This window comes from Geotrypetes seraphini, chromosome 15 (genome assembly GCF_902459505.1).
Source record: "Geotrypetes seraphini chromosome 15, aGeoSer1.1, whole genome shotgun sequence".
NCBI lineage: Eukaryota > Metazoa > Chordata > Amphibia > Gymnophiona > Dermophiidae > Geotrypetes > Geotrypetes seraphini.
In genome coordinates, this window is record NC_047098.1 from 23,855,616 (window position 1) to 23,883,355 (window position 27,740).

Consider the following 27,740-nt stretch of genomic DNA (forward strand, 5'->3'; position numbering starts at 1 on the left):
AAAACTGTAATTTAGAGTGGCGCAGCGGCACGCGCTGTGCTCAATTGTCGGCGCGCGCTTTTGTCTTTCGCGCCATTGTCTATGAACCCAGGTACATGGGAGAAGCAGAGCAGCCATGGGGGTCAGTATCAGACCTAGGGCTCAATACAGGAATGAATATGACATTAATTTCTCTCTCCACCTACAGTAGTGAGCCAATGACTAATTTAAAAAGAACATCTCCATCCCTCTCTCTCTTTCCCCAGTCGTGCACCCATTCCTTCTAGACTAAAGTACCTTGAAAAGTGCAGTGTTTCTTTTTAAAGTTTGTTCTCTGGTTTGCACTGGGCTGGTGGGAGAATGACAAAGTGGAGCAGAGGGGAAAAGTCAATAATAATAAGTGCGGCTAATTACAGAGAGCAAATCCAATGATCTTAATATCCATCCTTCTCAAAGGCTGACTTCAGTTAGGAAAGGGCAGCTGTCCAGTATCTCTTTGGTAAGCATTGTACAGTCAATGAATCCTGGAAACACTGACCAGAGAAAGTTGGGATCTTGTAAACAAAATCAGTTTTGAACATTGTCCCTTGTTTATAACATGCAGATTATAATTAAATTCCCATAGTGCTGCAGTAGTGCAACCTGGATTACTAATGTCACCGCAGGAACAGAGAATGGCAGTGATGGTACTTGAAAGAATACAGCTCCTTATAAAGAAGAAGAGCGACGTCACTGTGGGAATCAGCTTCATACACAGAACAACAGCGATGTCACTGGAATCGGCTCCATATAAGGAAGAATAGTGATGTCACTGTGGGAATCAGCTCCAGTCACAGTACCAATGACAGTTTCCATTATTGCAGTACTCTAGTAAAAGTGCATCAAACGGATGGATTTTGTTTGTGGGGGATGGGAGATGTTCCAATAGAACCCATTTCCAGAACAATCTGTCCTCTTGTAGCTAGTGGTTATTTGCAGCAATCTTACTTCCAAATGCAATGGTCACGCTCCTCTGACGTTTCAAACACCTTCCAAACTGGACATCAACTCCTGAAAAGGCCCAACTCAAACCACTCCCCAAACCCGTATCTGTCTCGCTTCTCACTTCAACTGGCACCTCTTCTCCATAATGAGAATAAATAAATACATAAATAAAAGCATTAATCATTTAAACCTGAATCATTCAACAGTTTTCTATTTTGCACAGATTGACTTTTGTTCTAAAACATTTCCTCCATCGCGCTTGTTTGGTTTGTTGTTTTTTTTTCGCTCTGGCCATTCCTTGGCCAACGGGGTCAGGACTCCACAGTAGGCCCAGGAGAGACATTTGAGCTCATTATAGGAAAGAGAAACCTCAAGGTTTGGATTTAGAAACTCAGCTTCTCAAAGGCAGTTCTAAGATGAAAACTATAAAATGGTGAAGGAAGAAATCAAACAAGACCGAAGGTGCAAATTTTTCTGCCCATCATACATGGAGAAGCCACTGAGAGAGATTCACAGCTGCTTCTGCCTCCTAGTGGTCAACAGACCCAATACCACTGCTGAAGCTCCTGGGAGCTACACTTACAGGAAGGGGGGTCTTGAGTTCGGCAGCTCTGCTAGGGGTGGGGCAGGGATGGAGTTTGCCACTGGCACAGACATTGCTGAAGTTATTCAAGCATGCTTTCTGGTAGCAAATAAGCCAGGAGTTTGCTGCTTGTAGGATGATTTTTTTTTCCTGATTAGGGAGGTGGAGAGGGTGCTAACAAGTTAAGGCTTCTTTTAATATAGGTACCAGCCAGTGAAAAGACTTGTGTGGCTCCTCTCCACCAAGAAGAGGGGCTTTGACACGATGAAGGAAAGTCACCTTTTAGCTTCCAGAGCCTTTTATTACAGAAGTGACCCCCTAGGATTTTTTGGCAGGTCACTAATGTGAAGCCTCTTTGAACTTGCTTCTTTTTCTCCATTACAGCTGGAGTGGTACTCAAGTGGCAGTTGCTGCTCACCTCAACTCATTAAAATGTTTTTAGACAATTGCTACTGCATTAGGTATCTCCATAGAAGCTGTGGGTAGATTGCAGCGGCGAGTCCTTGGTGTGATAAGATTGCACAAGGAGGCTCTCGTGTTAGAGATCTTGGAAAGGAGACTCGGTGAAGAGAGCAGCTCTTTCATGGGACCATCATCATCTTTTTTGTGTCAATCCTCTGCTAGCGGTACAAAAGAAAAGTTTATTGAGGAATATGGGCACCTTCTATGGAAGCCATAGCGTCGCATCCAGGACAGTGGTCCAGCAGTGGTGAGCTGCGAGGAGCACGAGATGGCCAATCACAGGCTGGTGGAGGAAACCGAGAGGGTGGGGGAGGAGGGTGGTGGGAAGTTGAGCAGTTCCAGCACAGCCACGCCCACGCTGCTCCGGCGGGTGAACATGCAGGAGGCCGCCACCCACTTGTTGGTGCGAGGGTTGTACTTCTCAATAGAGTTCAGGCTGGAGCTACCGTCATTCCCACCCACGGCGTACAACCAGCCATCCATTGAGACCAGGTCATGGGTGCTCCTGGGATGCAAACAGCACAATTTACCAACAGCAAAGAACACACAAGGGCAAATCAGAGGTAATGCACCACAAGGAGGAAACCAAAGAGAATGCAGGGGTGATCAGCCACCTTCCCTCAAGCAGCAGTGCCCAGAGGCTATAGTGTTTGCGCAGGAGGTGAGGGGAATGAGGTCTAGGGGGATCACTGTATTTGAAATTTCCCCAAAACATCTGCCTCCTGCTAGATGATGGTGCAAAAGTATCCAGTGTATGTTAACAGGTGTGCAGGCTTCCTACCCATAAAAGACAGGTACCGAACAAGATGGCCCTGGGTGCCCTCTCACCCCACACACCTACAGCTATTCATTTCTGTCCCTTCACCCCCTCCCTCGTACCTGCTCTTCCCCCCGTACCAAAAGATGATCGTGGGTGCCCCAATACATTCTCCTTCACATACTTCCACTCCTATTTGATTACCTCAATTTAATTCCCTTGTCTCTCCCACTCTATGTAGTGTTAAGCCTGGAAACTAACTCTAATCATTTTAAAACTAACCTTAAACCTCTCTCTTTAAGGATGCTTTTGAGATTTAGATAAATGGATCGCCTAAGTCTTCCCCTTCTCCATATCGTTTTTCCCATTACCTTTTCAATTTTTTATTTTATAAATTATAAACCCTCCCCTTTCTTCCTCTTGTGCTGTGTCGTGACAATTCAAATTCACATATATATGTCCTTACCCTGGTTTTAAATTATTTTTGTTCTAAAATTGTTTTATATTGAAACCGCTTTGGTATTAAAGCGGTATATCGAACCATAATAAACTTGAAACTTCTCAGCGTGCACCACAATTTGTTGTGGATCTTGTCTGTCAGTACTGTAGCAACTGTCAATTATGTTGCTCTGTAGAGCGCCGTGTACATCTTGTAAGTGCTATTCAAATCGTAAGGAATATTCATTTGTGTTCTCCCCACCCCCACCACTACCCATCAAAGACCCTGCTGCCCCTCTCCCCTTCTATACCTGTGGAAATTCAGAGGTGCTTCTCTACCATCCCTCCCTTCCAAGACCTGATATTCTCTCCCCCCCCCCACCCCCACCCCCACCATACCTGCGGATGTTCATAGGTGCTACACTTTCCCAAGTGTTTGCTTTTGGGTTGTATCTTTCCACAGAGTTAAGGCAGCTGGTGCCATCGTTGCCACCAGCCACATACAGCATGCCCTCCAGCACAGCCACACCTGCGCTACTCCGGCGGCTCAGCATGTTGGCAATGGGAGCCCAGGCATTAATCTTGAAAAAAGCAAATCAAACATGTGTTTGAAAACCACAATAAGAATGTTAAAAAGCAAAAGGGCCAGTCATAAGGGTTGTGCTGATTCCAAGCCTAATGGCTCCGCGTAGCAGCCGATTCCAACACTCAAAGGACATGTTTATCACCTCTGCTCTTTCTAGGTCACCCATTCCTAAAGCATTCTGGCACAGGCAGAGTCATTTTGCTGTCGTTCCAGAACTTTTAGAACACTAGGAATAGTGGCTTAGTGCTGGGGGCAACAAGCAGCTCTGGCAAGAGATTGTGATGGGGGACCTCTGCTGGCAAACTCAGGTAACTGCATCTGAAGAACAGACACCTGGGCTGTCCATGTCAACCTGTCCAGCTTTCCTAAGGTCTATAATATGAGCTGTAACACCAGCTAGCAGGTCTATTATCTAGAATAATGGTTTTCAACCCAGTCCTCCGGGACCACCTGGTTAGTTGGGTTTTCAGGATATCCACAATGCTAACACATCTCATGCATATTTAGTGTGATTATCCTAAAAACTCAACTAGCCAGATGCTCCCTGAGGACTGGGTTGAAAACCACTGCTCTAAAATACCCCCGAGTCTAATATCGCACAGTGATAAATGCAGTTAGTTAGCTGGACCATTATTAGTTAACTCTGTTTTCTGCTATAATTACAAAGTCAGAGCCGGATAAGTTCCTGCTTTGTGGCTGATCATTTGTTTTGCTAAAGGACTCCAGACAAGAAGAACTGGCATAACCTTCAGATAATGTCACTTTGCTATAAAGTAACAGCAAAGCCCGAGAGAGCAAAACATACTATTACAACCATGCAACAAAATCAGCATTTCTGGGCTGCCTTTTCCACAAAGCAGTTTTATTGTTTAGCATTTCATTATTTCAAGCTTCTAACTCTTCCAGTGAGCTGATGCAGCTCAAAATGTGCTAAGCTGTCTACGCTCTGCATCTTCGACATGCCTAAGAAGGGTGTCTTCCCAAAACAAGTTAATTCTACCTCCCTCTACACCAAACACATATGTGCCCCTCCCCCTCCCCCAACTTGATTTTCTGATAGTACCTGTGGATCATATTTTTCAACTGTTGCTAAATGGGATGAGCTATCATAACCTCCAACTGCATAGAGGCTCCCATCTGTAAAACATAAAGAAGGAATTAGAACGATCCCCTTCTGTCTGCCTTCTCCCCCCACCCCTCCAATCCCAGAAATGTGAGAGCTCTGCACCACCCAGTAGAAGGCCCTGAAGCCAACCGGAGCCCTATCGCCACAGTAGTGATGACCCACCTAAAGTCGCCACCCTGACGTATCTCCTCCGTGTGCTCAAGGCAGCTATTGAAGTCCAGGTGCCTGTGAGGGGGTCATATCTTTCAGCGCTGTGTGGTGGGAGACAGAAGACATGGAATCAAGTAATTATTTCTGCCAGCTGGTCTCTACAGAAAAAGGATAAAACAATAGAGCATCACTTGGAAGAAAGGAGTCAGCTGCAAGGTCGTTCCAAATTCCAGCGCTACATGGTCCCTTCTCTTGCATCCCTTTAAACCAGATCGCTATCCACTCTCATAATATCCTGGCCACATCCCTGAACTCCACTTACTATAGTATCCTCATTCTTATAAACATTCAAACCCATTTGTCAGTCACAAACATTACCACCTCTCTCCACCCCCTCCCCACCCCCTCCAAGTTCAAGATCTGACCCTAACTACTGTACTTTTTCTCTCAAGGTTTGAGCCAACCTTTCTACTCCATTCACAGCTCCTAGTCTTTTCCCTGTACTCTGCTTTCCCATCAGGCAACCTGATTAGCAGGGGTCATGGAGAGGATGGCAGAGCATCCCAGACTTCAAGAACAAATGGGATACCTATGTGGGATCCCTACGAGGGTCATGCCAAGGGATAGGGTCACTAGGGTATAGACTTGAAAGAGAGGGTCAGTAGAGTGGCAGTATAATTACAATACTTAAGAGGGTCAATAGACTTAAAAGGGTGGGTCAATAGTGTGGGCAGACTTGGTGGGCTGTAGCCCTTATCTGCCGTCATCTTTTTATGTTTCTATGTTTCTATGACTTTTTTGTACTGGCAGGAGGGGGCAAGTGCAGTGACAGTGAAGATGGTCATGATGTCAGGTCCCTGAGTGATGAATCATCTCAGATAAATACACTATATAAATGGCACCATGTGTTGCTCATTCTTCAAAGAAGGTTGTGACGTCTTTAAAATTGCTGCTTGTCAAAGACATGCCAGTCCCTGTGTTGCTTGCAGTAGCCCCACCCAAGAAACTCAAGCAGGAGAAGAAAGATGAGTTATGAAAATACACTTTTTGGAATAGGGAATCCCCTCCTAGATATCTCTGCCATGGTGGACATGGACCTTCTTGATAATTCTCACTAACAAAACATCCTCCAATATTGCCTTCATTTGGTGCCACATTGCTTTATATTCATTTGTGAGGATTTTCAGACGCAGGTTTTGGTGGCGATTCCAATTTCCTTTATTCCCTTTCCTGGATTTTCTGGGCCCCGACTATCTTTGAATGCCATCATCCTGGCTGCGGGATAAGATGCTGGTTTTCAAGGGTGATGAGGTGAAAGAATTGATAGAAATCTCGGTGAACCTGGAAGACCGTACTAAGCCAAATCGACACATTAAAGAATGATAAATGACCTGGACCGGATGGTTTACATCCCAGGGTACTGAAAGAACTCGAGCATGATATTGCTGATCTGTTGTTAGTGATCTGTAACCTATCGCTAAAATCATCTGTAGTACCTGAAGATTGGAGGGTGGCCAATGTTACGCCGAGTTTTAAAAAGGGTTCCAGGGGAGATCAGGGGAATTATAGACCGGTAAGCTTGACCTCAGTGCTGAGCAAAATAGTGGAAACAATTATGAAAAACAAAATTGTGGAACATGTAGACAAACATGATTTAATGAGACAGTCAGCATGGGTTCAGCCGAGGGAGGTCTTGCCTCACTAATTTGCTTGACTTCTTTGAAGGTGTGAACAAACAAGTGGACCAAGGCGAGCTGGTTGACATAGTGTATCTAGACTTCCCGAGAGCTTTTGACAAAGTTCCTCATGAGAGGCTCCTCAGAAAATTAAAGAATCATGGGACAGGAGGCAATGTTGAATTATGGATTAAGAAATGGTTATCAGACAGAAAACAAAGGGTAGGGTTAAATGGCCATTTTTTTCTTAATGGAGGAGGGTAAATATTGTGCTGCAGGGATCTGGAAATTGGAGTGAGGTGATTAAATTTGCAGATGAAACTAAACTGTTCAAAGTTGTTAGAACACATGCAGACTGTGAAACTGCAGGAAGAGCTTAGGAAATTGGAAGACTGGGCGGCCAAGTGGCAGATGAAATTTAATGTGGACAAATGCAAAGTGATGCACATTGAGAAGAATAACCCAAATCACAGTTACCAGATGCTAGGATCCGCCTTGGGGGTTAGTGCCCAAAAAAAGGATCTGGGTGTCATCGTAGACAATACACTGAAACCTTCTGCCCAATGTGTGATGGCGACCAAGAAAGCAAACAAGATACTAGGAATTATTAGAAAAGGGCTGGTAAATAATAATAATAATAATAAGTTATTTCTTATATACCGCTATACCGTGAAGTTCGAAGCGGTTTACAATAAAGATACATTTGACAGTACATGGGATAGAAACGGTTTACAATAAAGATACATTTAGTCAATACATGGGGTTCAAGTGGTTTACATTAAAGATTCATTTTGTCAGTACATGGGATACAAGTGGGTTACAATACAAGTGGTTTACTATCAAGGTGCATTTTGTCAGTATATGGGATACAGGTGAGTTAGAGTAAAGATACGTTTAGTCAGTACATGGGTTACAATAAAGATATGTTTTGTCAGTACATGGGGTGCAGGTGGGTTACAATAAAGATACGTTTTGTCAGTACATGGGGTGCAGGTGGGTTATAATAAAGATATATTATGTCAGTACATGAGATTCAAGGTGGAAAGTATAACTAGTTTCGGGCCTTGGAATTAGGGGGCGAGGTGGAAGGGTCATGGCGAGGAAGAGTTGGGTATGGGAATTTAGAATTTGTTAAACAGTCGAGTTTTCAGGGATTTTCTAAAGTCAGCGTATGGAGTGGCCTCAAGTATGGTCTTTCCAAGCCATGTGTTCAGCCTGGCTGCCTGGAATGATAACGTTCTATCTAGAAACTTTTTGTATTGGTAAGATTTCAAGGAGGGGTAATTAAATAGGTTTGTTCTGCGAGTGCTCTTGTTGGACTCGTTGGGGGAGAACTGGGAGATTAGGGAAGCTGGAAGCATCCCAGAGACAGCTTTGTAGCAAAAACAAGCCAACTTGAAGAGGACTCTGGATTCTGCGGGTAACCAGTGGAGTTTCTGATAATAAGGGGAAATGTGTTCATTTTTTTAAACCGTGGATTAGTCGGATCACAGTGTTCTGAATGAGACTAAGAACGTTATATTGCCTCTGTATCGCTCAATGGTGCAACCACACCTTGAGTATTGCATTCAGTTTTGTTCCCTTATGTTTCAAAATATAACAGGTTCAAAGAAGAGCGGCCAAGATGATAAAGGGGATGGAACGCCTCTTGTATGAGGAAAGACTAAAGAGGTTAGGGCTCTTCAGCTTGGAAAAGAGACGGCTGAGGGAGATATGACTGAAATTTACAAAATCCTGAGTGATGTGGAATGTGATCAATTTTTTACTGCATCAAGACTTAAAAAGACTAAGGGGACACTCGATGAAGTTACTTTTAAAACCAATAGGAGGAAATATTTTTTCACTCAGAGAATAGTTACGCTCTGGAATGCGTTGCCAGAGGATGTGGTAAGAGCGGTTAATGCAACTGCTTTTTAAAAAGGTTTGGACAAATTCCCGGAGAAAAAGTCCATAGGCTGCTGTTGAAACAGACATGGAAGAAGCCACTCTTTGCCCTGGATCAGTGGCATGGAATGCTGCTACTATTTGGGTTTTTATTAAAGAATAAAGCCTCAGAAAAACATCCAACCCGTATCAAATGTTTTATAGAAAAAGGTGGTTAACAGTATGGTCAAAACAATCTTTTGTAAGAATTTATCACTGGTTTTTGTTTCACTATAACTTATTTAATATAAACTCATTCCTCAGCATCATCCTTAAATTCTTTCCTCTGTCGAACCTATATACACTTCTCCCTCCCTATTCGAGGGGGTTAGGAGCAGAGCCGGCCCGCGAATAGGGAAAAATCGCGAATAACTTTTGGCCGGCTCTGTCCCACCCTGGACCTTACCTGGTGGTCTAGCGGTGACGTGGGGCAGAAGCGATCTTCCTACACTCCTGCCCCGTGCAGAGCCATGCTGCCGAGTTCCTGTGGTCTCACGAGACTACAACAGGGACTCCCTGTTGTAGTCTCGCGAGACCACGAGAACTCACAGCACGGCTCTGCACGGGTCAGGAGTGTAGAACGATCGCTCCTGCCCCGTGTCACTGCTAGATCGCCCCCACACCACCTCTGATCGCTACCCACCACCTCTGATCGTCCCCCTCTGCATCTGATCTCCCCCCCCAGCCTCCTCTGATCGTCCCCCTCCGCATCTGATCTCCCCTTCCCCCCCAGCCTCCTCTGATCGTCTCCCTCCAAGTCCCGGGGCCGTTTTTTTCTCAGGGGGGCGGGGGCTGGGGAAAAAACAGCAGATAATCGAAACCGTGAACATCGAAACCGTGAACATCGAAACCGCGAACAGGGAGGGGGAAGTGTACATTTTCCTTTGAACAACTAAACTTTTAAATGGGTGGTGGGCATATCATAACGTTACAATACATCAGATCATAGAACCTCTTATGATTTGTATATCATTTTATAGTCATTTATGCCTCCCCCCCCACCCCCGCCTCCTACCAATCCCTAACTCATTATCCTTTAATGATGCCCAAACACAAAATACTTTATATCAAAAATATTGCAGGCAAAATCCTTCACAAATGTCTCACGACTACAAATTCCTTCTAAAAAGAAAGGTAACACTTCTATCGATGAATTCTGCCACAATCAACGCTCTATGTACATTTCAAGTTAATTAAATTGGGTTGTTCTAACCACATAATATTGTGGGAATAAGTGATAGCGCCTCCTACCTGTTTAAACATGAGGCGCCATCGTAGCCCCCGGCAGCATACAGCAAGCCATGCAATACTGCTACCCCCAGACAGCTGCGTCTTGTTCCCATGGAAACCTCAGGCTGCCAGGAGTTAGTAACTGGGTCATACGACTCCACTGTGGCCAGGTCAGATGTACCATCGTACCTGTATCATGGTGAAAAGAAAGTGCATATTAGTGTAAGGATGGGGGAGGTCTGCAGATCCGAGTCAGGAGTAGCCATAACAGAAACTTCTGGAAACACCTGCTTAACAGCATTAGAGGTAATTAGTGCCAGACTAAGCACCAGCATTAGTTTAACCCCCTACTTGTCCAGTTTGTTTGTTTGATTAGATAGTAAGCTCTACTGAACAGGGATCGTCTCTTGAATCTAATATAATAAAAGGCTACTCGCGCATGCGCACTCCCATCTGCGTGCGTCCGTTTTCCGTGAGATGTAGGGCATTGCAGGTAGGAGTGCGCATGCGCGCGAAGCTAGCTCTCTCTCTCTCTCCTTCCCCTCCCAGGCGGATGTCGGCTGTCGGCGACCCGAGGCAGATGTCAGCCGCGGCGGCTTCTGGCTCCCCAAAGCTCTCTCTCTCTCTCTCTCCCTGCTCTCCACCTCGCACAAACCTAAATCCAGGGAAAACGGCACTACCGGTAGAAGTTTATTTTTAAGATTAAAGGTGCTGCGGCGGCTCCTCTCACAAGCCGCACCTGCGTCGGAGAAGGCTTCCGACGCAGGCAGCGATCTTGAGAGGAACCGCGGCGGCAACTTTAAACTTAAAAATAAACTTCTTCCGGTACTGCCGTTTTTCCTGCTGTACCCTCTCGATCTCCTTAACCACAGTGAGTGCGTTAGTAGGCCAGACCGTGGGAAGCAGAGGGGGGGGGGTTTGGGGGAAAAGCTGCTGCTGCTCAGAGAAGTGGATGGAGAGGGAAATACTGCTGCTGTTGCTGCACAGGGAAGTGAGATTGGGGGAGGGAAATGCTGCTGCACAAGGAAATGTTACATATGGAGCAGGGAGAGAGACAGATAGAAATAAAGACAGACAGACAGCGGGAGGGAGGGAGACAGAAAGGAAGAAAGACACAGGGGCAGGAAGAGGGACAGAAAGACAGACAGAGAAAGGGTGTCAGGGAGAGAGAAATACAGCAGGAGGTAGAGAGAGAGAGAGAAAGAAAGACAGACAGACATCTATTCTAGCACCCGTTAATGTTAACAGGCTTAAAGATTAGTGTTTTAATAAAGTGCTATAGAAAAAATTAGTAGGAGTGTGTGCAGAATGTTCAGAGGGCTCTAGCGCAGGCAACATGGGCGTCAAACAGTGGCATAGTGAGGGAGGGCTGGGGGGCAGTCCACCCCCGGCGCTGTCTTGATGGGGGAACTGACACCCATGCTCCCCCCCTCTCACTACCACGTGACAGACCAGCCAGAGGAGTTGGATTCTGCAAGTTCCAGCTGTGGGTAATGCTATTCGATTAGCACACAAAAAACCTACAAAAACACACAAACACAAAAAACACACAAACACAAAAAAACACAAAAACCCCCACAAAGGCCTTGTTTCTTGAACCAGCGCCAATGTTTTAGGTGCCGGTAGGCGCCCAAACTCAATTAAAAATGCTGTTCAAACGATGTTTGTAAATGAATTTTAAGGCGCTTACCGGCGCCTAAAACAATTGGTGCCAGAATTGCGCCTACTGAGGCACTCTCGCCTGCCGAACACCCCAGCGGGCATGGCTAACGCCAGTCGTGGCATTAGGCAGCCTACAGCACCTCTGTAGGCACGATCCACATCGTAGGTAGGCACCAAAAATGTAGGCTAGAAGACCCTGGGGCCTACATGTCCAGCGCCTACCTTTGCCAGAGCTGCGATTCTGTAGCCGGTGCCGTCGCGTGATCGACATGCAATTGGCGGCCGCTGACCACAGCGCCGGTTACAGAATTCAGACCAAAGGGGCCTTCATGTTCCATGCAATTCTACTTTAAACGAAGGACCAGACGTGTTTTGGCGTCTCCACCTGTGTCAGGGGTCAGTTCAGCATAAATGATCAAAACACTGAAGCTTAATTGATAAACTAAGCGCGCTTCTTTTCCACCAGTTTGGGCAAAGTTTTTTTATTCTGACTTCAGTATTTTGATCTTTCACACTGAACTACAAGATGCCGAAACATGGCCCATGTCAGGTCCATCATTAAAAGTAGAATTGTCCGGAACTTACTTTATTTATTGGACATACTTATATGCTCATATAATCATTCAAAATGTTGTGTGATCGTGGCACCGAGGTACCCCCCTCTTCAAACCCAGCATGCACCCAAAAAGCCTCAGACTAATGTAGCAGTATGGAACCAAAAGGTACAAATCAAAATTGCTTTTGATACTTTCACTGGCAAAACACTGGTGAAACAAAGTCCCTTGTTGGGAAGATTGGAGAAGACGTGACAGCGTTGGAGCTCAAGTCGTCTTTTTGTCAGTTAAGTACTTGAACATGCCTTCGGGTGACTTTGCCCTTTTCTAAACCTGAGCTTTTCTGTGAGGGAGTTTTTTGCCCATGAAAAGCAATTTTGATTTGTACCTTTCGGTTCTATACTGCTACATTAGTCTGAGGCTTTTTCTCCCTCTTTTTGGGTGCATGCTGGATTTGAAGAGGGGGGGTAACTCGGTGCCAGGATCACACAACATTTTGAATCATTATATGAACATATTATATGTTGTGCATCCTCGTATAATTTGTTAACACATACTTATATGCCACATAATCCAGAAGTTCTAAGCGCTTTACATAAGTTAAATACACAGTGAGTTATTATCAAAGACTACGAATATAAAATATAACAATTATCACAATCTTGAGTCCATAATACAAATAAAATAAAACATATAAATACAAATAAAACAGAACTTGAAGGTCCTTTGTGCTTTTTTGTATTCCTGTACATCTCATAAGGTCATCACACAGTCCAGATCTGCTGTCTGTGGCAGTTAATAGAAACATGACGGCAGATAAAGGCTAAATGGCCCATCCAGTCTGCTCCGATGGCTACATTATCCGATCTTATGCTTCATATGAAAGTTTACAAAACCTCAACCATTAACTTTGTGCTTCCTTACCCTCCTACGGCGTACAGTTTGTTCCCAATTGCTGCCACACCCACTCTGGCTCGACGGGTTGACATGGAGGCTACCATGTGCCATCGGTCTGTCCGCGTGTCATAGGCCTCACAGTCCCCGTGAATGGCAAACAGGCTCCCACCCCCTAGGAACAAGCACAAGGAACAAACACAGACCTGAGGCTTGATAGGCACAACCCCTCCACGTCTCATCAGCAGCATCATCAGCCTATATGAAATACAGCATGACAAAGTAGGGCTGAAATGATAAACACCAGCTGACGGAGAACTCTGTCAGTCTTCACCGTGTGGACAGCTGGAATCTCAGGACATTCCAACAGACTCCATTGAAAAGATTTTATTTGGGAGTGGAGAAGTAGCATAATGGTTAGTGCAGCCGGCTTTGATCCTGGTGAACTGGGTGCGATTCCCACTGCAGCTCTCCTCGTGACCTTGGGCAAGTCACCTAAACCTCAGTTGCTCCACAAAACTTAAGATTGTGAGCCCACTTGGGACAGAGAAATGCATAGAATGTCTAAAATGCTGCATACTTTACAAACTTTCACTGCCTTTCATCATCCTGCTTTGTGAATATTCAAATCTGGGTTAATTTCCTGTCTCCATTAATGCCTCACAGCATCTGGCAAGTTTCAGGATAAGCCAGAGAGCAGAGGCTAGCACAATTTACTTAACAGGAAATAGTTATCTGAAAGGCCACTGATTAATCTCTCATTTCCACCAAGGCGGGTTCTACACAGAGATAACAGAGTTAACCAGTGCCCTGTTAACTGGTTAATGCACATTAGGAAGTACAGTTCTCACATGTAAATAGAGATTCTCTTGGGTTTCTAACACAGGCTATCATGTACCTGTCATCAAAATCCTTTTTTGAAATTATGAACTCCCCCTAGAATCACAGGTAATTTCCTTTAATCTTGCCAGTTCAGAAAGCTTACAAACTGCTTTTATTTAGGGCTGGTCCAAGAGTATTTGATGCCCTCAGCAAACCTTCAGCTGTGCATCCCCTAGGAGCAGTGCAAGTCCCTAACCTCCTTCACCCATAGTTCAACATCTCTCGCCTTCCTCTCCTATCCCTCTTCCATGCGGCCAATTTCTTTCATTCCCCTCTCTAACTCCTCCTCAGGTTGCCAGTGTTTCCACTTCCCCTCTACCCACCTTACCCAAGGTGGCCAGCATCTTCCGTTCCTCTCCCTTATCAGTTGCCAGCATGTCCCCTTCTCCACTCTACGCCCCCCCTAAAAAAAAGTATCTAGAATTTTTCCTTCTACATTACCACTCCTCAAGTGGCTAGCATTTCATATCCTCTTCCCTATCCCATTCTCCATCCAGCATCTCCACCACGTCCCTCCCTACTCCCAGACAGCTGCCCTCCCTCCTCCTAGGTCAGTCCAAGGCAAAAAAAAAAAAATAGTGTTGTACAGGACCTGTAAGTACAGGCCCATGCTGCCACTCCTCTGACACATCTGACTCAGAAGGGGGGTAAGACATGACAGCATTTGAATAATGCTTTTTAAAATACAACATGTACTGCGTACATTCTAGAAATTAATGTATCTTTTTAAACTGTATATTCACTGGATGTTCAGCCTTATCTGCTGTGAACCGCCTACAACAGGGGTAGGGAACTCCGGTCCTCGAGAGCCGTATTCCAGTCGGGTTTTCAGGATTTCCCCAATGAATATGCATGAGATCTATTTGCATGCACTGCTTTCAATGCATATTCGTTGGGGAAATCCTGAAATCCCGACTGGAATACGGCTCTCGAGGACTGGAATTCCCTACCCCTGGCCTAGAACCATTTGTGGTCTGGCGGTATATAAGAATAAATTATTATTATAGCCCTGTGCTTAGAGAGCCTACCCAGCAGTCTCCTTTAAGCCCAGAAGCGGTGGACAACAAGGGGAAGGCTCTCACACACCACAGTTGTGCCCCAAATTCTACAGCCTTAAGTGGAGATCAAGAGCTCCTGCAGCAATGAAATTTCTCTCTATGCAGCTAGAAAATTAGTCCGATTACAGTGGCTCATTGATAGCATCACGTCTGCACTATTGTAATGTCCTGTAAATTGGTCCGACCATAAAGAATCGGCACCAGCTCTAATAAACACAGAATGCCGAAGTCCAAATGATAGGGGATGCAAGTGGTATAAATACATCACAACCTTCCAGCAAAAGCTTTACCGACCTCTAGCACTCCGCAGGGCCAAATTTAAAACTCGCTCCCATCTTTAACTATTCTGGTGCATTTCCTGCGAGGGCTTTAAAGAACAAGATTATCCCACTGTAAACCTTTGAGGCCTCTATGCCTTTTCCTAACTGTACCCTCACCACAGGAAATTCCACAACCAATATTCAGCCGTGATCTTTGGTGAGGAGTAGCTGGAACTCACTCAGAAAAGGGTTATGTCTTCACTCAAGACCACCTCTAGTTCATGAAGCAGGTGAAAGCCTGGCTCTTTTCCTAAGACTTTAATGGTTTTGGCCATTGCCCAGCCAATCACTAACCCCCACAACAGGACTAGTTTGCACAACTTCTGAGACCGATTGCACATACCTTATTCAGCCGCCCGTGTTATTTTTAAAATCCCAATGCCTTTGTCTTCCTGTTAAGATGTTTCATGGCATATTGGCAATAGGAGCACAGTAAATGACAGCAGACGGACCTGTACAGTCCATCCAGTCAGCTCAAGTCACATTCAGTATCAATTCATGATTAAAGCAGCAATCTAACAGAATTCTAACCATGCGCAATTTACGTAAAATCAGAAAATTCTTCGACAAAGAGCAATATAGGCTCGTAGTCCAATCCCTAGTATTAGGTCTACTGGACTACTGCAACATCCTCTACCTGCCTTGCCCTGCAACAATGATAAAACAATTACAGACAATCCAAAACACTGCACTCAGACTGATCTACTCGCTAAGAAAATTTGACCACGTCACCACTGCCTACCTAGACTCACACTGGTTACCAATTCAAGCGCGAATCCAATTCAAATTATACCGTCTATTATTCAAAGCAATAAATGGCTCAGCCCCCAATTACCTAAACAACCGCCTGAACCAAAATCTCGCCGCTAGACAAAGAAGATCTAAGACTCCATTTACCTACCCCCCCCCCCCCACTCAAAGGCACCCAGCGTAAGAAGATGTTTGACGGTCTACTAGCGACGCAAGCAGCGAAATTGGACCATGCCATCTCCAACTTGCTGATGACAACAAGCGATTTCAAATCTTTTCGCAAAGAAATCAAAACCCATCTATTCAAAAAATTTATACAGATGTCATAACTCCAACCTGGATTCCCCTCAGTGTGACTCCCCCCATCCTCCCTTCTTCACCAGTTACCCTTCCCCTCAAAGCCCAAGCTTCTCAACTGCTTCCCTAACTGCATATATACTGAAACTGCACTATATCCTATCTGTACAGCATCCCAAATTGTATATCCACTGGAATAGTCCAATCCTCCTTGCCGTATCCCATTCCCTAAACTATACTACACCATTCTTCTTGTAACTCCTCTGGAAATGTTCTTCTTCTTGTAACTCTTCTGGAAAAGTTCAGAAGTCTCTTTGTAATCATCCTGGAAATGTCCAGAGGTCTCTTTTGTAATCCGCCCAGAACTGCAAGGTTGAGGCGGAATAGAAATCAGTAATGTAATGTAATTACTAACAGTTTACTTTAAGACATCTTCCCTCTGAGATACACAGTACCCACATTCACAGCTTACAGAATGAATGTGGTATATAATGTGCATGCTTGATCCCAATCTGGCTGCTACTTTTGGGACACAGTCTGCCTGGCACTGGCCCCGTTTCCCCACTGCTGGAGTTACCATTATATTCATTCCATTTGCTTTAACCATTCCCTTATTTGTGCTATTTGCCTGTCTTGAATAGACTATAAGTTTGGTTAAGCAGGGACTGTCTCTAGCATGTATGTGTTCAGCGCTGCAACGTCTGGCGAGAGTGTGGCGCAGTGATGAACACTACAGCCTCAGCACCCTGAGGTTGTGGGTTCAAATCCACGCTGCTCCTTGTGACCCTGGGCAAGCCACTTAATCCCCCCATTGCTCCAGGTACATTAGACAGATTGTGAGCCCACCAGGACACACAGGGAAAAATGCTTGAGTACCTGAATAAATTAATGTAAACCATTCTGAGCTCCCTTGGGAGAATGGTATAGAAAAATAAATAACAGTGCTACGCAGAGGCGTAGTATGGGGGGGGGAGCACGCCGGCACTCCTCCTCCTCTCCGCCCCCCTACCTCTTCCCATTCCTCCCCTCCACATGCACCCCTCCCCTTCCCTTCCCCCATACCTCTATTTGAAGTTGCTGTTCACGGCAGTCAACAACATGCTCTTTGCGACCCTGTCGGCTCTCCAGCTGACGTCACTTCTGGGTGCTGCGCATAGAAAGAGACGTCGGAGGGAGAGCTGATGGTGTCACAAGGAATACGTTTGTTTACCGCTGTGAGGAACAACTTTAACTAGAGGTACAGGGGGAGGCCCAGGTGCCTCTCACCCTCGCTACGCCACTGGTGCTACATAAGTTCTAGGAGTAATAATAATAATAACAGTTTATATACCGCAGGACTGTGAAGTTCTATGCGGTTTACAATGATTAAAAGATGTTACAAATTAATTAGAATTAACAAGGTTAGAAGCTAGTTATTAACAGCGCTAGAGATCAGTTATTGTGGAGTAGGATTGTACAGGTTAGTTGCCTAAATACTTCAGGAACAGGTATGTTTAGGCGTTTCCTAAATTCCCCATAAGTAGTAATAGTAGCAACAGTTCTACAATCTCCTCCCTTGAAGGGTTCCAAAGATGCCCAAGACTACCAGAAACACCAGGACATGTCATTACAGTCACAGAATGCACAATCAAAGAAACAGCTGATTTAAATATAATAAGCAAAAGAATGCCCGGACATCTGCTGACATCTGGAGCTGGCAGGAAGAGGGATTCCCTGACGCCTCCGATACTGGACATGCAAGCAAGAACACCACAACCTTCCCACTCCTTACCAACAGCAAAGAGCACCGTGCTGGCCCCCTCACAGCGGCGGGGACGGGTGCGGCTGTTACTCAGCACCCCTCTCTGCTCAGGCATGAGGTGGTACTTCAGGGCTTCGATCAGCAGGTCCTTGCACTCCGAGTGATGCCTGACCAGCAGCTCCGTGTCCACATTCCCCATCAGGAAGTCACGACTCAGTAACGGTAGACGCACACATTTCATCAGCTGTAAGACAAGAGGTGCGTCATTTCAGACACCTGAGCTGTTGCCCCTTCCCCCCCCCTACTAAACCGAAGCCCTGGGAATCAGCTGACAAATTCTGTAGACAGCATGTTGTGTCTACAATTGGAAACACTAAAGGATTCAAATAGAAAAAAAAGTTTCAAATCTTTGCTATGTTGTACTTTTGTGTGTATTAGTGCGTTTCCAATATGAAAGTAACTTTCAAATAGCCCAGTTTGTTGCAAACTATGCAGGCACTTTTAATGCATGTAGACTATGCACATTTTCATTCACATCATTTCACTTTGAAAATTAGCACATGCAAGGGATGCGAGTAAAAAAATACCTGCACCCTTTGCATCTGCTATACTTGCAAGTGACACAGAGTGGGGGTGCAAACACACACACACATCTGAAAATCAAATGTGTGTGCTCTTCCTCCCACAACCTAAATAGACCCCAGGAATGCATTCCCCCATCCCCAGTTAAATAGGTGCCCTCTTAGATGATCTAAGGAAAGACATTTTCAGCTAAACTATTTACCCTTGTGAACAGCTTTCTGTATGTGCACACATTTTCCTGTGGGTAACCAAAAACCTTTCCATAAACATTCAGCATTTAGCTGCAGTACTGCATTTTACCAGGAGAGGGTACTAGACTTTCATTACAAAGGGCTCCTGCCACTAAGCAGTCACAGGTTGGCTACTATCAAAACTTATGTGCTTGCCCTGAGATGGGATCAAGACAATTGGTAGGAAAATCCTACCAATTGTACGAATTGTCTTTCTATCAATTGTAGCCCTACCTATTACATCCCACCCACCCCCCCGGTTTTTCATACCTGCAAAAGGCCTCTCCCGCAGTATTTACCTCTTTGTGTCCCCCTTCCATGGGTTTTTGTACCTCGCTGTGTAGGGAGGGGATGTGGCAGCTGTGGTCGGGAGGGTAGCTGGCACGACTTTTTTTTTTTATTGGAACAAATATTGTGCATGGTTAATACTATGCACAACATCTGTGCCCATTAAAAAAGGTTTTATGCCCTGAACAGCTGAGGCAGGAGACTGCTTCGGGGCTTCCCCTGCCTCTCAGCTGTTCAGGTTTCTCCTGCCGGCTCTGCGCATGTATGAAAATCGCTTTGTTAGTGACTGGTGGGATGGGGTTACGGCCGACCTCCGTGAAACTAGATTGCATGGAAAGTCCGTTGTACGTCAGTCGCCGTTTTAAAATCACTCAGTGAATTGGCAAACAGCAGCAACCCACTCGGCTAGAGCGACAATTTTTAGTGCATCTAGCCCCAGGTGTCTATTTCCATACACAAAAGCTGTTTGCATAAGAAGTGGATTATAAAATGTTTCATTGCTGCTATGTGAGAGCTCTCTCTCCTTCAAGCTGGGGGATCTGCCCTCACCCGGGGAACATGCTGTCGCCTGCTATCCACATCATGCTTCACCCAGTTCAGCACAGCTCTATACACCTCCTCTTCTGAGGGAACATTCAGACTGTCACTGGAGATAAGGTCCAGCACCTGGAAAGGAGACAAGAGAAGCAGGAAGAATAATGTGGCAATCTTTTCTACCAAGATGCTTTCCAAATTAAGTAAAAAAAAATAAAAAAAACGATTTTAGAAAATTCATAAAAACAAATGTTACTGTTGATCCAATGAAGATCAGGTTCTGTGATCTGTTTCACACGAACCATTGGGGTGGTATAGCCCTCTGAGGATCATGAATATTCTGAAATATTAAATGTTTGGTCTTTTTTTTTTATTATTTCTTTATTGATATTTTGAACTTGACAATGTATACATTAGAAAAATCGAAAAAAAAAACAAAAAAACAACTATAATTGATCACTATTGATTCTAAGTGCTGGAAGTTGTCATTGTTTAAGTTATTCCAAATTATGACGACGTGTACATCACTGGATGCATCTTCTCACACAGTACCTTACTGGGACATTGGTCAATACTGGTTAAGAGAAAGAAATGTCTCCTAACAGCAGGCCTAGATACTGGGTCAATACCGGATCAGAGGAAGTGTACCTTCTAACACAATGCTGTAACATCGGGTTAGCACTGGTTCAGAGAGAAGAGTATTCACCTAGTTACCCAGTTCCAGGAGGGAGACCATTTGGCCAGTTCTTGTTCTGAAGTTACATCCCAAAGTCACATGGGGTTTGTAGCCCTGATTCTGCCCTTTCAAATCAGTATAGCAGGTCACCCTTCAAGAAGTTACTGAAAAGACATCTACTCTGTAACATGAAATATGGATATTAAAACATTGTGATGGCGTAAGCACTGGTCGCTTGTTTGTGATTTCTATATGTATTTTATGTATATTTTCTTGTGCATATTTACACTGTGAGCCGCCTTGTGAAAGGCAGGTTATAAATAAAATAAAACAAAAACATACATAATGCATCTCAATAGGGTTGTCAGAAATCCAGAACTGACCTACAATTTTCCTTCTAGAACTGAGTTACTTGGAAGCTCTGGGACACTTGACCATACTGGTTCAGGAGAAGGAGTATCCACTCAACATCTGGTTGGGAAACCGGACCAGTACTACACTAGTGGGAAGAGTATCCACAAACTGAGAATATGTGGGATTTTAATACTGAGAAGAGACGACAATTTAAAGTGTATTCTAGTCAGGGCTGGAAATGAGACTCGCCAAAGAAAGTGCTCTCACCGCAGGGCCCTGAGGTAAGAAATTCTAGCAGACAAAACAACAGAAGCCCTCTTGCTAGCCACTGGGAGTTTTGTGCGTGCCGTGCCCGATAAGGAGCTCTCTTCGACTGGTTGCTAAGAAACAGGCGCTCTGCGGTACAGCTGGATACAGAGAATGAAGAGGTTCAATGTGGGGGAGGAGAGCAGGTTGTTGTGTAAAGGATGCTCTCTTACCAGGCAGCCGCTCTGATCCCTCCCTCAGAGGGAAGTGGCAGACGGTGTTTACTATAGGTTAACACCAGGTACAAAATCCTGTCTGCTGGTGGCAGCACTCCTGGAACTTACGTGAGCCCTTTACTTGGTATGACCAGCTCTAACCAGGTTTTGAGAGCTTAAGCAGGATGGATACTCTGCTTTCAAACTACAAACACTGGAGAAAACGATATACTGAGCATGCCAGGCTCAAAAAGGCAAGAATCAGGGGAGAAGGTTCCAGTAATGGAACAGCAGGGAGATTACAGGGCACGAAAGAGATATATTCACAAGGGGGGGTGTCACGGTTCTAGAATAACTATGTTTAGCATGCAGGGGAGGGGGGGGGGGCTGCCTCTTACCTGCTTCAGGGGCAAAAGCATGAACTCCTCCGTCTTGGACACCTCCACAAAGTGTTGGAGGACATACTTATGAGCGGACTTGAGGAGGTCACTGCAGGAGTGGGTGTCGGCGAAGCCCCGGATACCCAGACAGTTAGATGGGTCCAGTTGGCTGAGGAGAAATTTACAGCAGGCATCCCTCACTCCATTAAGCTGCAGCAAACTGGCAGCAGGAAGAAGTGTCTGGGGGAGCAGCAAAAGAGAGTCGGGAGGGACTTGTCATCACTACTGCTTTTTCGCTTTCTCAATAAATGCAAAGCATGATAACTGTCTCAGTAACCCCCTTTGGCTGTAGGAAATGCCTCGACTAGGAAGGGGGAGGGAGGTACAGTAATTACAATTATCCGTAGCTAAGGATTCCACAACCTGAGCTTCTTCCCTGTTCTGGGTAACACAGTGAGCTTACTGGTTTGTTCCCTTTCGCAGAAGTCTTCTGGCCTTACCATCTCCAAAACATGTTGCAGGACTGGGTGCTTATATACATTTATCTCCCTACCCCCCCATGGAGAATATGCCTAGGTGCTCTGGCCTCTTCCGCCATCTGCTGTTCAACCCCCTACACATATACACCCCCCTCATCTATCTTTGAACTATGACATCTTTCTGCCCCACACAAGACAGAGATATCAAGGGATTAGCGCTCAGTCTTTACCTGCACATTTCCTTCCCCCACCACGATTTCAGCAGTGTAGGCATACTGTACCAGCTGCTCCAGTGCTTGTGGGTCAATGTCGTGCAGCGTCACATGCGTCTGCCGACTCTCGCTCATCTCATCTGCGGCGAGACACAGAGGCGCTGAGAAAATAAGCTCATGCAGACGTCAGGCACTTAGAAAAAGCTCAGACTCCCGATTCAGTGGTCTTCTGCTCTGTCTCTAGTCTAATTACCGATCACAGGTTGGCAGGAGGCCAGTCTGCTTTCAGTCAGTGGCTTCACCTACAACAGCCATTCCTAATCCTGCACTTGCCCCAGTGCAGGCCCGACGGTCAGGGTGTACCAAAGGTGCATCATCCTATCCATGCCAACGTCTCCAGCAGTATAGCATTCCCTGTAAAGTTCTCACACTCAAATATCAAATTGTTTCAGATTAATTTCAAATGACAACCTCACAACATATCTGTTTGGGGGTTCGAATGTTGGCTATGAGAACCACATAAAATGTTTGTTAGAAGTGCACTCTTTGATGTGTGGTGTATCCTCTACTCCACAATTACTGGGCGTCAAGTAATTCCTGTACTGCTCTTCTGGGTTCTCAGTTCTCCCATAAATTCACTTGCAGACAGGACCTGCCCTTCCCAACACTCAGAACAGGATTAACCTTCAGTAGGCCCTAGGTAAATAAGTGCATTGGGTCCCCGATGTAATATGACTATCAGGGGCATAGATAGATACTGAATTGGGGGGGGGGGACCTGAGCCCAAAGTGGATGGGCACAAAAACCCTGCCCTCCGCCATTTCTCTCCCACCTTCTCCTGGTAATCAGTGATCTTTTATTTATTCTTCCCAAGCCCCGGTTCCTTTAAAATCTTTCTCTTCTTCGCTGGAAGCAAGAAGCAACTCACATTCATCCTCCCCCCCCCCCCCCCCACCGATACAACTTCCTGGTCCCATGAACAGGAAATTGCATCAGAGGGAAGGCTTAGGGGCAGCACAAACAATAGATATGAGTTCCTGTTCACTGCTGGTGAAGAAAAAAGATTTATAAGTTAACAGGGGCTCAGGGGAGTGCAGTTAAATAGAACCCCCCCTATGATTGCTGGGGGGGGGAGGGAAGGGAGAGATGCTAGGAGTCTTCAGCTGGTGAGGCCTGCCAACCACATTGCCGATGGGTGGCTCTGAATTCAAAGTGGATGGGCCTGTGTCCACCTGGACCCACCTTAGGCTATGCCCCTGATAGATATTAAAACTCCCACAAATGGATCTTACTGCAAAGGAGGAACCAGCAGGTAAGAAGAACTGCTCACCAATTCAAGGACAATACACAAAGGATGGGTAGAATAAACAACCCTCTGTGGGCAACTGTGGCTCTGTTCTGCTCCCCATCCCCCTTCTGCCAAAGCAAAATGTTGCCTTTAGAAGAACTGTAGGACCTAAACATCTGTAAGAGCCCTTTCTAAACATCTGGGCCCCCAGGCACTTACCTAGTTTGACTAGGCCTTAATCCTGCCCTCATTCTCATTATTATAATTCATGTACACTGCCCTGTTGAAGGCCACATTGATGTTACAATAATTTATGCTGAAAAATATATCTTACGCTGTCCTTAGAGCTCTTGATCTCGGAAGTGAAAGACAGTGAACATTAGACACTTGTTTTAGCATGCTAGACATTCACTGGTCAAATTCTTTTTAGTCAGCTTAAAGTTAGGCTCCTAGTCGATGTGGGCACCTAATTTAATTGATTAATAGGAGCTGATAATTGGCACTTAACATCTCATAATTGGCTTTAATTGGACTTAATTGACATGTAGGTGCCTAACTAAAAAAACCACAGTTCTATAAAAAGTAGGTGCCTCCTCCAAAGCACCTACCTAAAAGTGGGTGTGGTTAGGGGGGCAGATCATGGGCATGTTTCCAAGTTAAGCGCCTCTTTGTGAATTAGGCACCGTTAGAGGCCTAACTTAAGTGCAGGTATTTAGGCGAAGTAAACCCTGGCATAAATAGGGTGGGCCTAACTTTTTTGTTTTTGAATCGGGCCCTGGAGAGGTGCCCCCACAGGACAGATACTTGCTTGTAAACATGGCGTGGAAGTAGGGGCTGCAGGAGGCCAGGACCACCTTGTGCGCCTTGATCTCCTTGGTGCCCACATGAAGCACAATGTCACAGAGCAGTCCCCGCTGCCTCATTCTGTTCATACACACGAAGGCATCGTGATAGTGCCGCTTGGAGTTATGAGAGATGCTGTGTCCGTCCCGGTTCAGTAGTTGCATGCCACCCTCCATCTCTAGAGGTTGCTCCGAGGCTTTCTCCTTCACTGCGGCTTTCACTCTCTGCAGCTGCAAAACAGCAAACAGACCTGGTGTGCCAACTCTTACCCCAGTGCCATGCAACAAAGATTTCTGGTGCTAACTCCTGCGCCAGGGATCCAATTCCTAACCCAGTGGCATGATGCCAAGAACTTGAGTACTAGCGCCCATCCTAATGCCTTTAGATTCTGCTATATCAACACAAACTATGCCACTCAAACACAAGCACTCCTCATCCCTGGAAATGACCAGAGGCTTTGCCTGACATGGTATTTTCCTTCTCCCATGGGAAAGAGGAGATTCATTCCAGCTCAGGGAAAGCTTTACTTCTGTTTGCATTGAAGGAAGAGGGAGGTGGTTAAGGAATAGCCAGGTGACTTTACTCTGTACATAGATCATAGTTGAGCTCCTTCAAGTCTTTTTCAGCTCAGGAGCTTTATGCAGAGTACAGGAAGACTCTGCCTTCAAGGCAGGAGTTGTGGTTGAACCACAGCTGCCTTGATAAAAATGTTTTTACATTATTCTTTTGGCAGTTAAAATAAATTCATAGCAGTTCCCCGTCTCAGTTTGGACTATTTTCTCCCTTTTGGAAAGAAAGACATCTCCTACACAGAACTTCCCACTAGCACGAATCCATGGAAAATCAGGGACACCGATGTGTTTAATTTTCAACAGAACTCCCCCGTACAGGTATCACACTAAGAAACATAAAGCATAAATACAGCACAGACAGCGGAAGAGTGACTTTTCATCAGAGCAACCTACAGGCTGTTCACATTGCTAAATATAAAAATATATTTAAAGGATGAACACAACAAGGAGAGATGAAAAGCAGGTCGGCCTCCGAATCCATTCACACAAACACTGATAAACATACAGCATGAACACAGCATGAAGAGCATATAGCCTTTAGAATTCCATGAATAAGCCACAGCTAGAGAGAGAGACATAGGGAAGAAAAGCTGTAATAATAGTAAGGGGTAAGTTTATGGTTTAATATTAAGCAACAAATTAAGTCCTAAGAATAAAATGAAATAAACCTCAGGCGAGAACCAGTTTTCTGATTTGCGGCAGAGTTAAAATTATAGGCCTTCTAGTAGTGTGGAGGAAAGTGAGAATGGAAAGGGTCTGGTGAATGAGGGAATGGACAGAAGCTTCTCAATGTTCTGCCTACTACACTGTTTTTATATTGTCATATTATTGTTTCTTACCACTCAATTAAACTTGTGAAACTCACTCTCCACTTAAATAAAAAGCACTGTGGCACAAATTCTTCTTTGCACCCTCACAGGATAATTAGAGATTAACAGGGTTCTCAAGTGCTCACAGCCATGGATCTGAGTTATTTTTCAAAACCAATGGCTGATACCGTGAGCTATCATCGGTCCCGTTTATTTTCTCTATATCTCTGATTCGTGCTTTTATATATTTTTTTATTTATTTTAAAATAAATAAAATAAATAAATAAATAAAAAAATATATAATTTTTAAAAAAATAAAAAAAATAAATAAATAAAAAAATAAATAAAAAAATATATAAAAGCACGAATCAGAGATATAGAGAAAATAAACGGGACCGATGATAGCTCACGGTATCAGCCATTGGTTTTGAAAAATAACTCAGATACATGGCTGTGAGCACTTGAGAACCCTGTTAATCTCTAATTATCCTGTGAGGGTGCAAAGAAGAATTTGTGCGACTGCTTTTTATTTAAGTGGAGAGTGATATTATTGTTTCTAGCAGGTTAGCAGGTAAGGTTTCAGAGATGGCTGCTTTTAATTTTTTTTAATAATTATTTATTTATTCAATTTTCTATACCGTTTTCCCAAGGGAGCTGAGAACGGTTTACATTAATTTATTCAGGTACTCAAACATTTTCCCTTTCTGTCCTGGTGAGCTCACAATCTATCTAATGTACCTGGGGCAATGGGGGGGATTAAGTGACTTGCCCAGGGTCACAAGGTTTGAACCCATAACCCCAGGGTGCTGAGGCTGTAGCACACTCCTAGTCACAGAGCCAAGGAAGTTGAGACATGGGGCATTTAAAAGGAAACTTACAAATGTAGAGGGATGTACTTATTGGGTGATTATCCTCCTCTTTAAAGTCTCTGACCCTTCCTACTACCTAGGTCAGTGAGCCATCACATGAGGCCTCTTTCCTTCCTCCCTGTGAGCCATAACTGAGGGTCTTCCTCCCTGTCTGGGCGGGGAGGCCTCACCTACAGCCTCTCGCTTTCATCCTTCCCATGCAGCTCATCATGTATGCCCTTGCTCCTTACTCCTTCACATCTGGTTCTCATCAGTTAATCATCAAACAAAGTATCCGCTAATGGCAATGGGATGAAAACGTATTGGAGAATACGACTGCAGAATCCAATAGAGACCGATAACATGGTGATGCCGGTGTGAAACGAGATTGGCCAAGGAATAATCTTCCTGCTCACCCAAATGAGAGAAGCCCTGCTACCCTCATCAGGTCCCCAGAAAAAAAAAAACAAAACCAAAACGATCCTTAGTCTTTCCCAAAGGTAATCGCGCCCGCCACTGCCTTTAGTTGCTGCAGGGATGCGCACCTGTGCCCGACGCACCCTTCGGGCACACCGGGCCCGGACCCGATCTGAGCTGCTTTGGACCTCCCCCCACCCCTCCCGCTGCCCTGCCAACCTCCGGCTCCTGCAGAATGCAGACCGCGCATCGGGATCGACCGGTGCACTCCATTCTCCCTCCCACCGTTACTCACAGCCATAGATCAGCAGAGCGCTTACAGCGGCCGAGCCCGGGCCCCGCCGAGCCCGCTTCCTTTGTCATTGTAACAAACCAAGCTCCAGAATAACAAAGTGTCAGCGCTAATCCTGCCGCATCCACCGGCACCGCCTTAAGGTGGCGCTCCTAGCGCCGGCCTGGCCCTGCGGCAGAAGCGCAAAACAAAACGGTGAGCGCGCTGCCAGTAACCGGAATAGCGCTAGCGGGCAAGAGAGCACTAGGACCACTCCGAGCAGAAGGCGGTCTGGCAAAACCGCGTGAGCAGCCTGCCCCGGAGCCTCCTTAAAAAAGCGCCATTAGTCTCTGTCCGCGGAATGGGAAGGCGGCTGGCCACGCCCCGACCCTAACGTCACGCCGAAGGCGAGCTGCAGCTGTCAAACATTAGGGAGGAGTCGCA

At 45.3% G+C, this 27,740-nt stretch overlaps 1 protein-coding gene across 5 annotated transcripts; it reads right to left on the reverse strand.

Annotated features, from left to right (window-relative positions):
- KLHL17 (kelch like family member 17) lies at positions 1–27,650 on the reverse strand. 5 transcript variants are annotated; one of them, XM_033922479.1, is made up of 12 exons: positions 27,321–27,650; positions 24,345–24,609; positions 22,267–22,388; positions 21,576–21,797; positions 19,702–19,818; positions 18,083–18,296; positions 13,035–13,179; positions 9,916–10,083; positions 5,078–5,166; positions 4,853–4,926; positions 3,603–3,784; positions 1–2,513 (listed from the first exon to the last, which is right to left on the reverse strand). In XM_033922479.1, exons 1-12 carry the CDS (start codon positions 27,324–27,326, stop codon positions 2,285–2,287), a joined length of 1,833 nt encoding a protein of 610 aa, XP_033778370.1. In that variant the 5' UTR covers positions 27,327–27,650; the 3' UTR covers positions 1–2,284. The 5 variants fall into 5 exon arrangements, with proteins under 5 accessions (XP_033778370.1, XP_033778372.1, XP_033778371.1 ...); XM_033922481.1 differs by lacking the exon at positions 27,321–27,650 and adding an exon at positions 27,245–27,260; XM_033922480.1 differs by lacking the exon at positions 27,321–27,650 and adding an exon at positions 26,639–27,085.
- Positions 27,651–27,740: the final 90 nt, after the last annotated feature.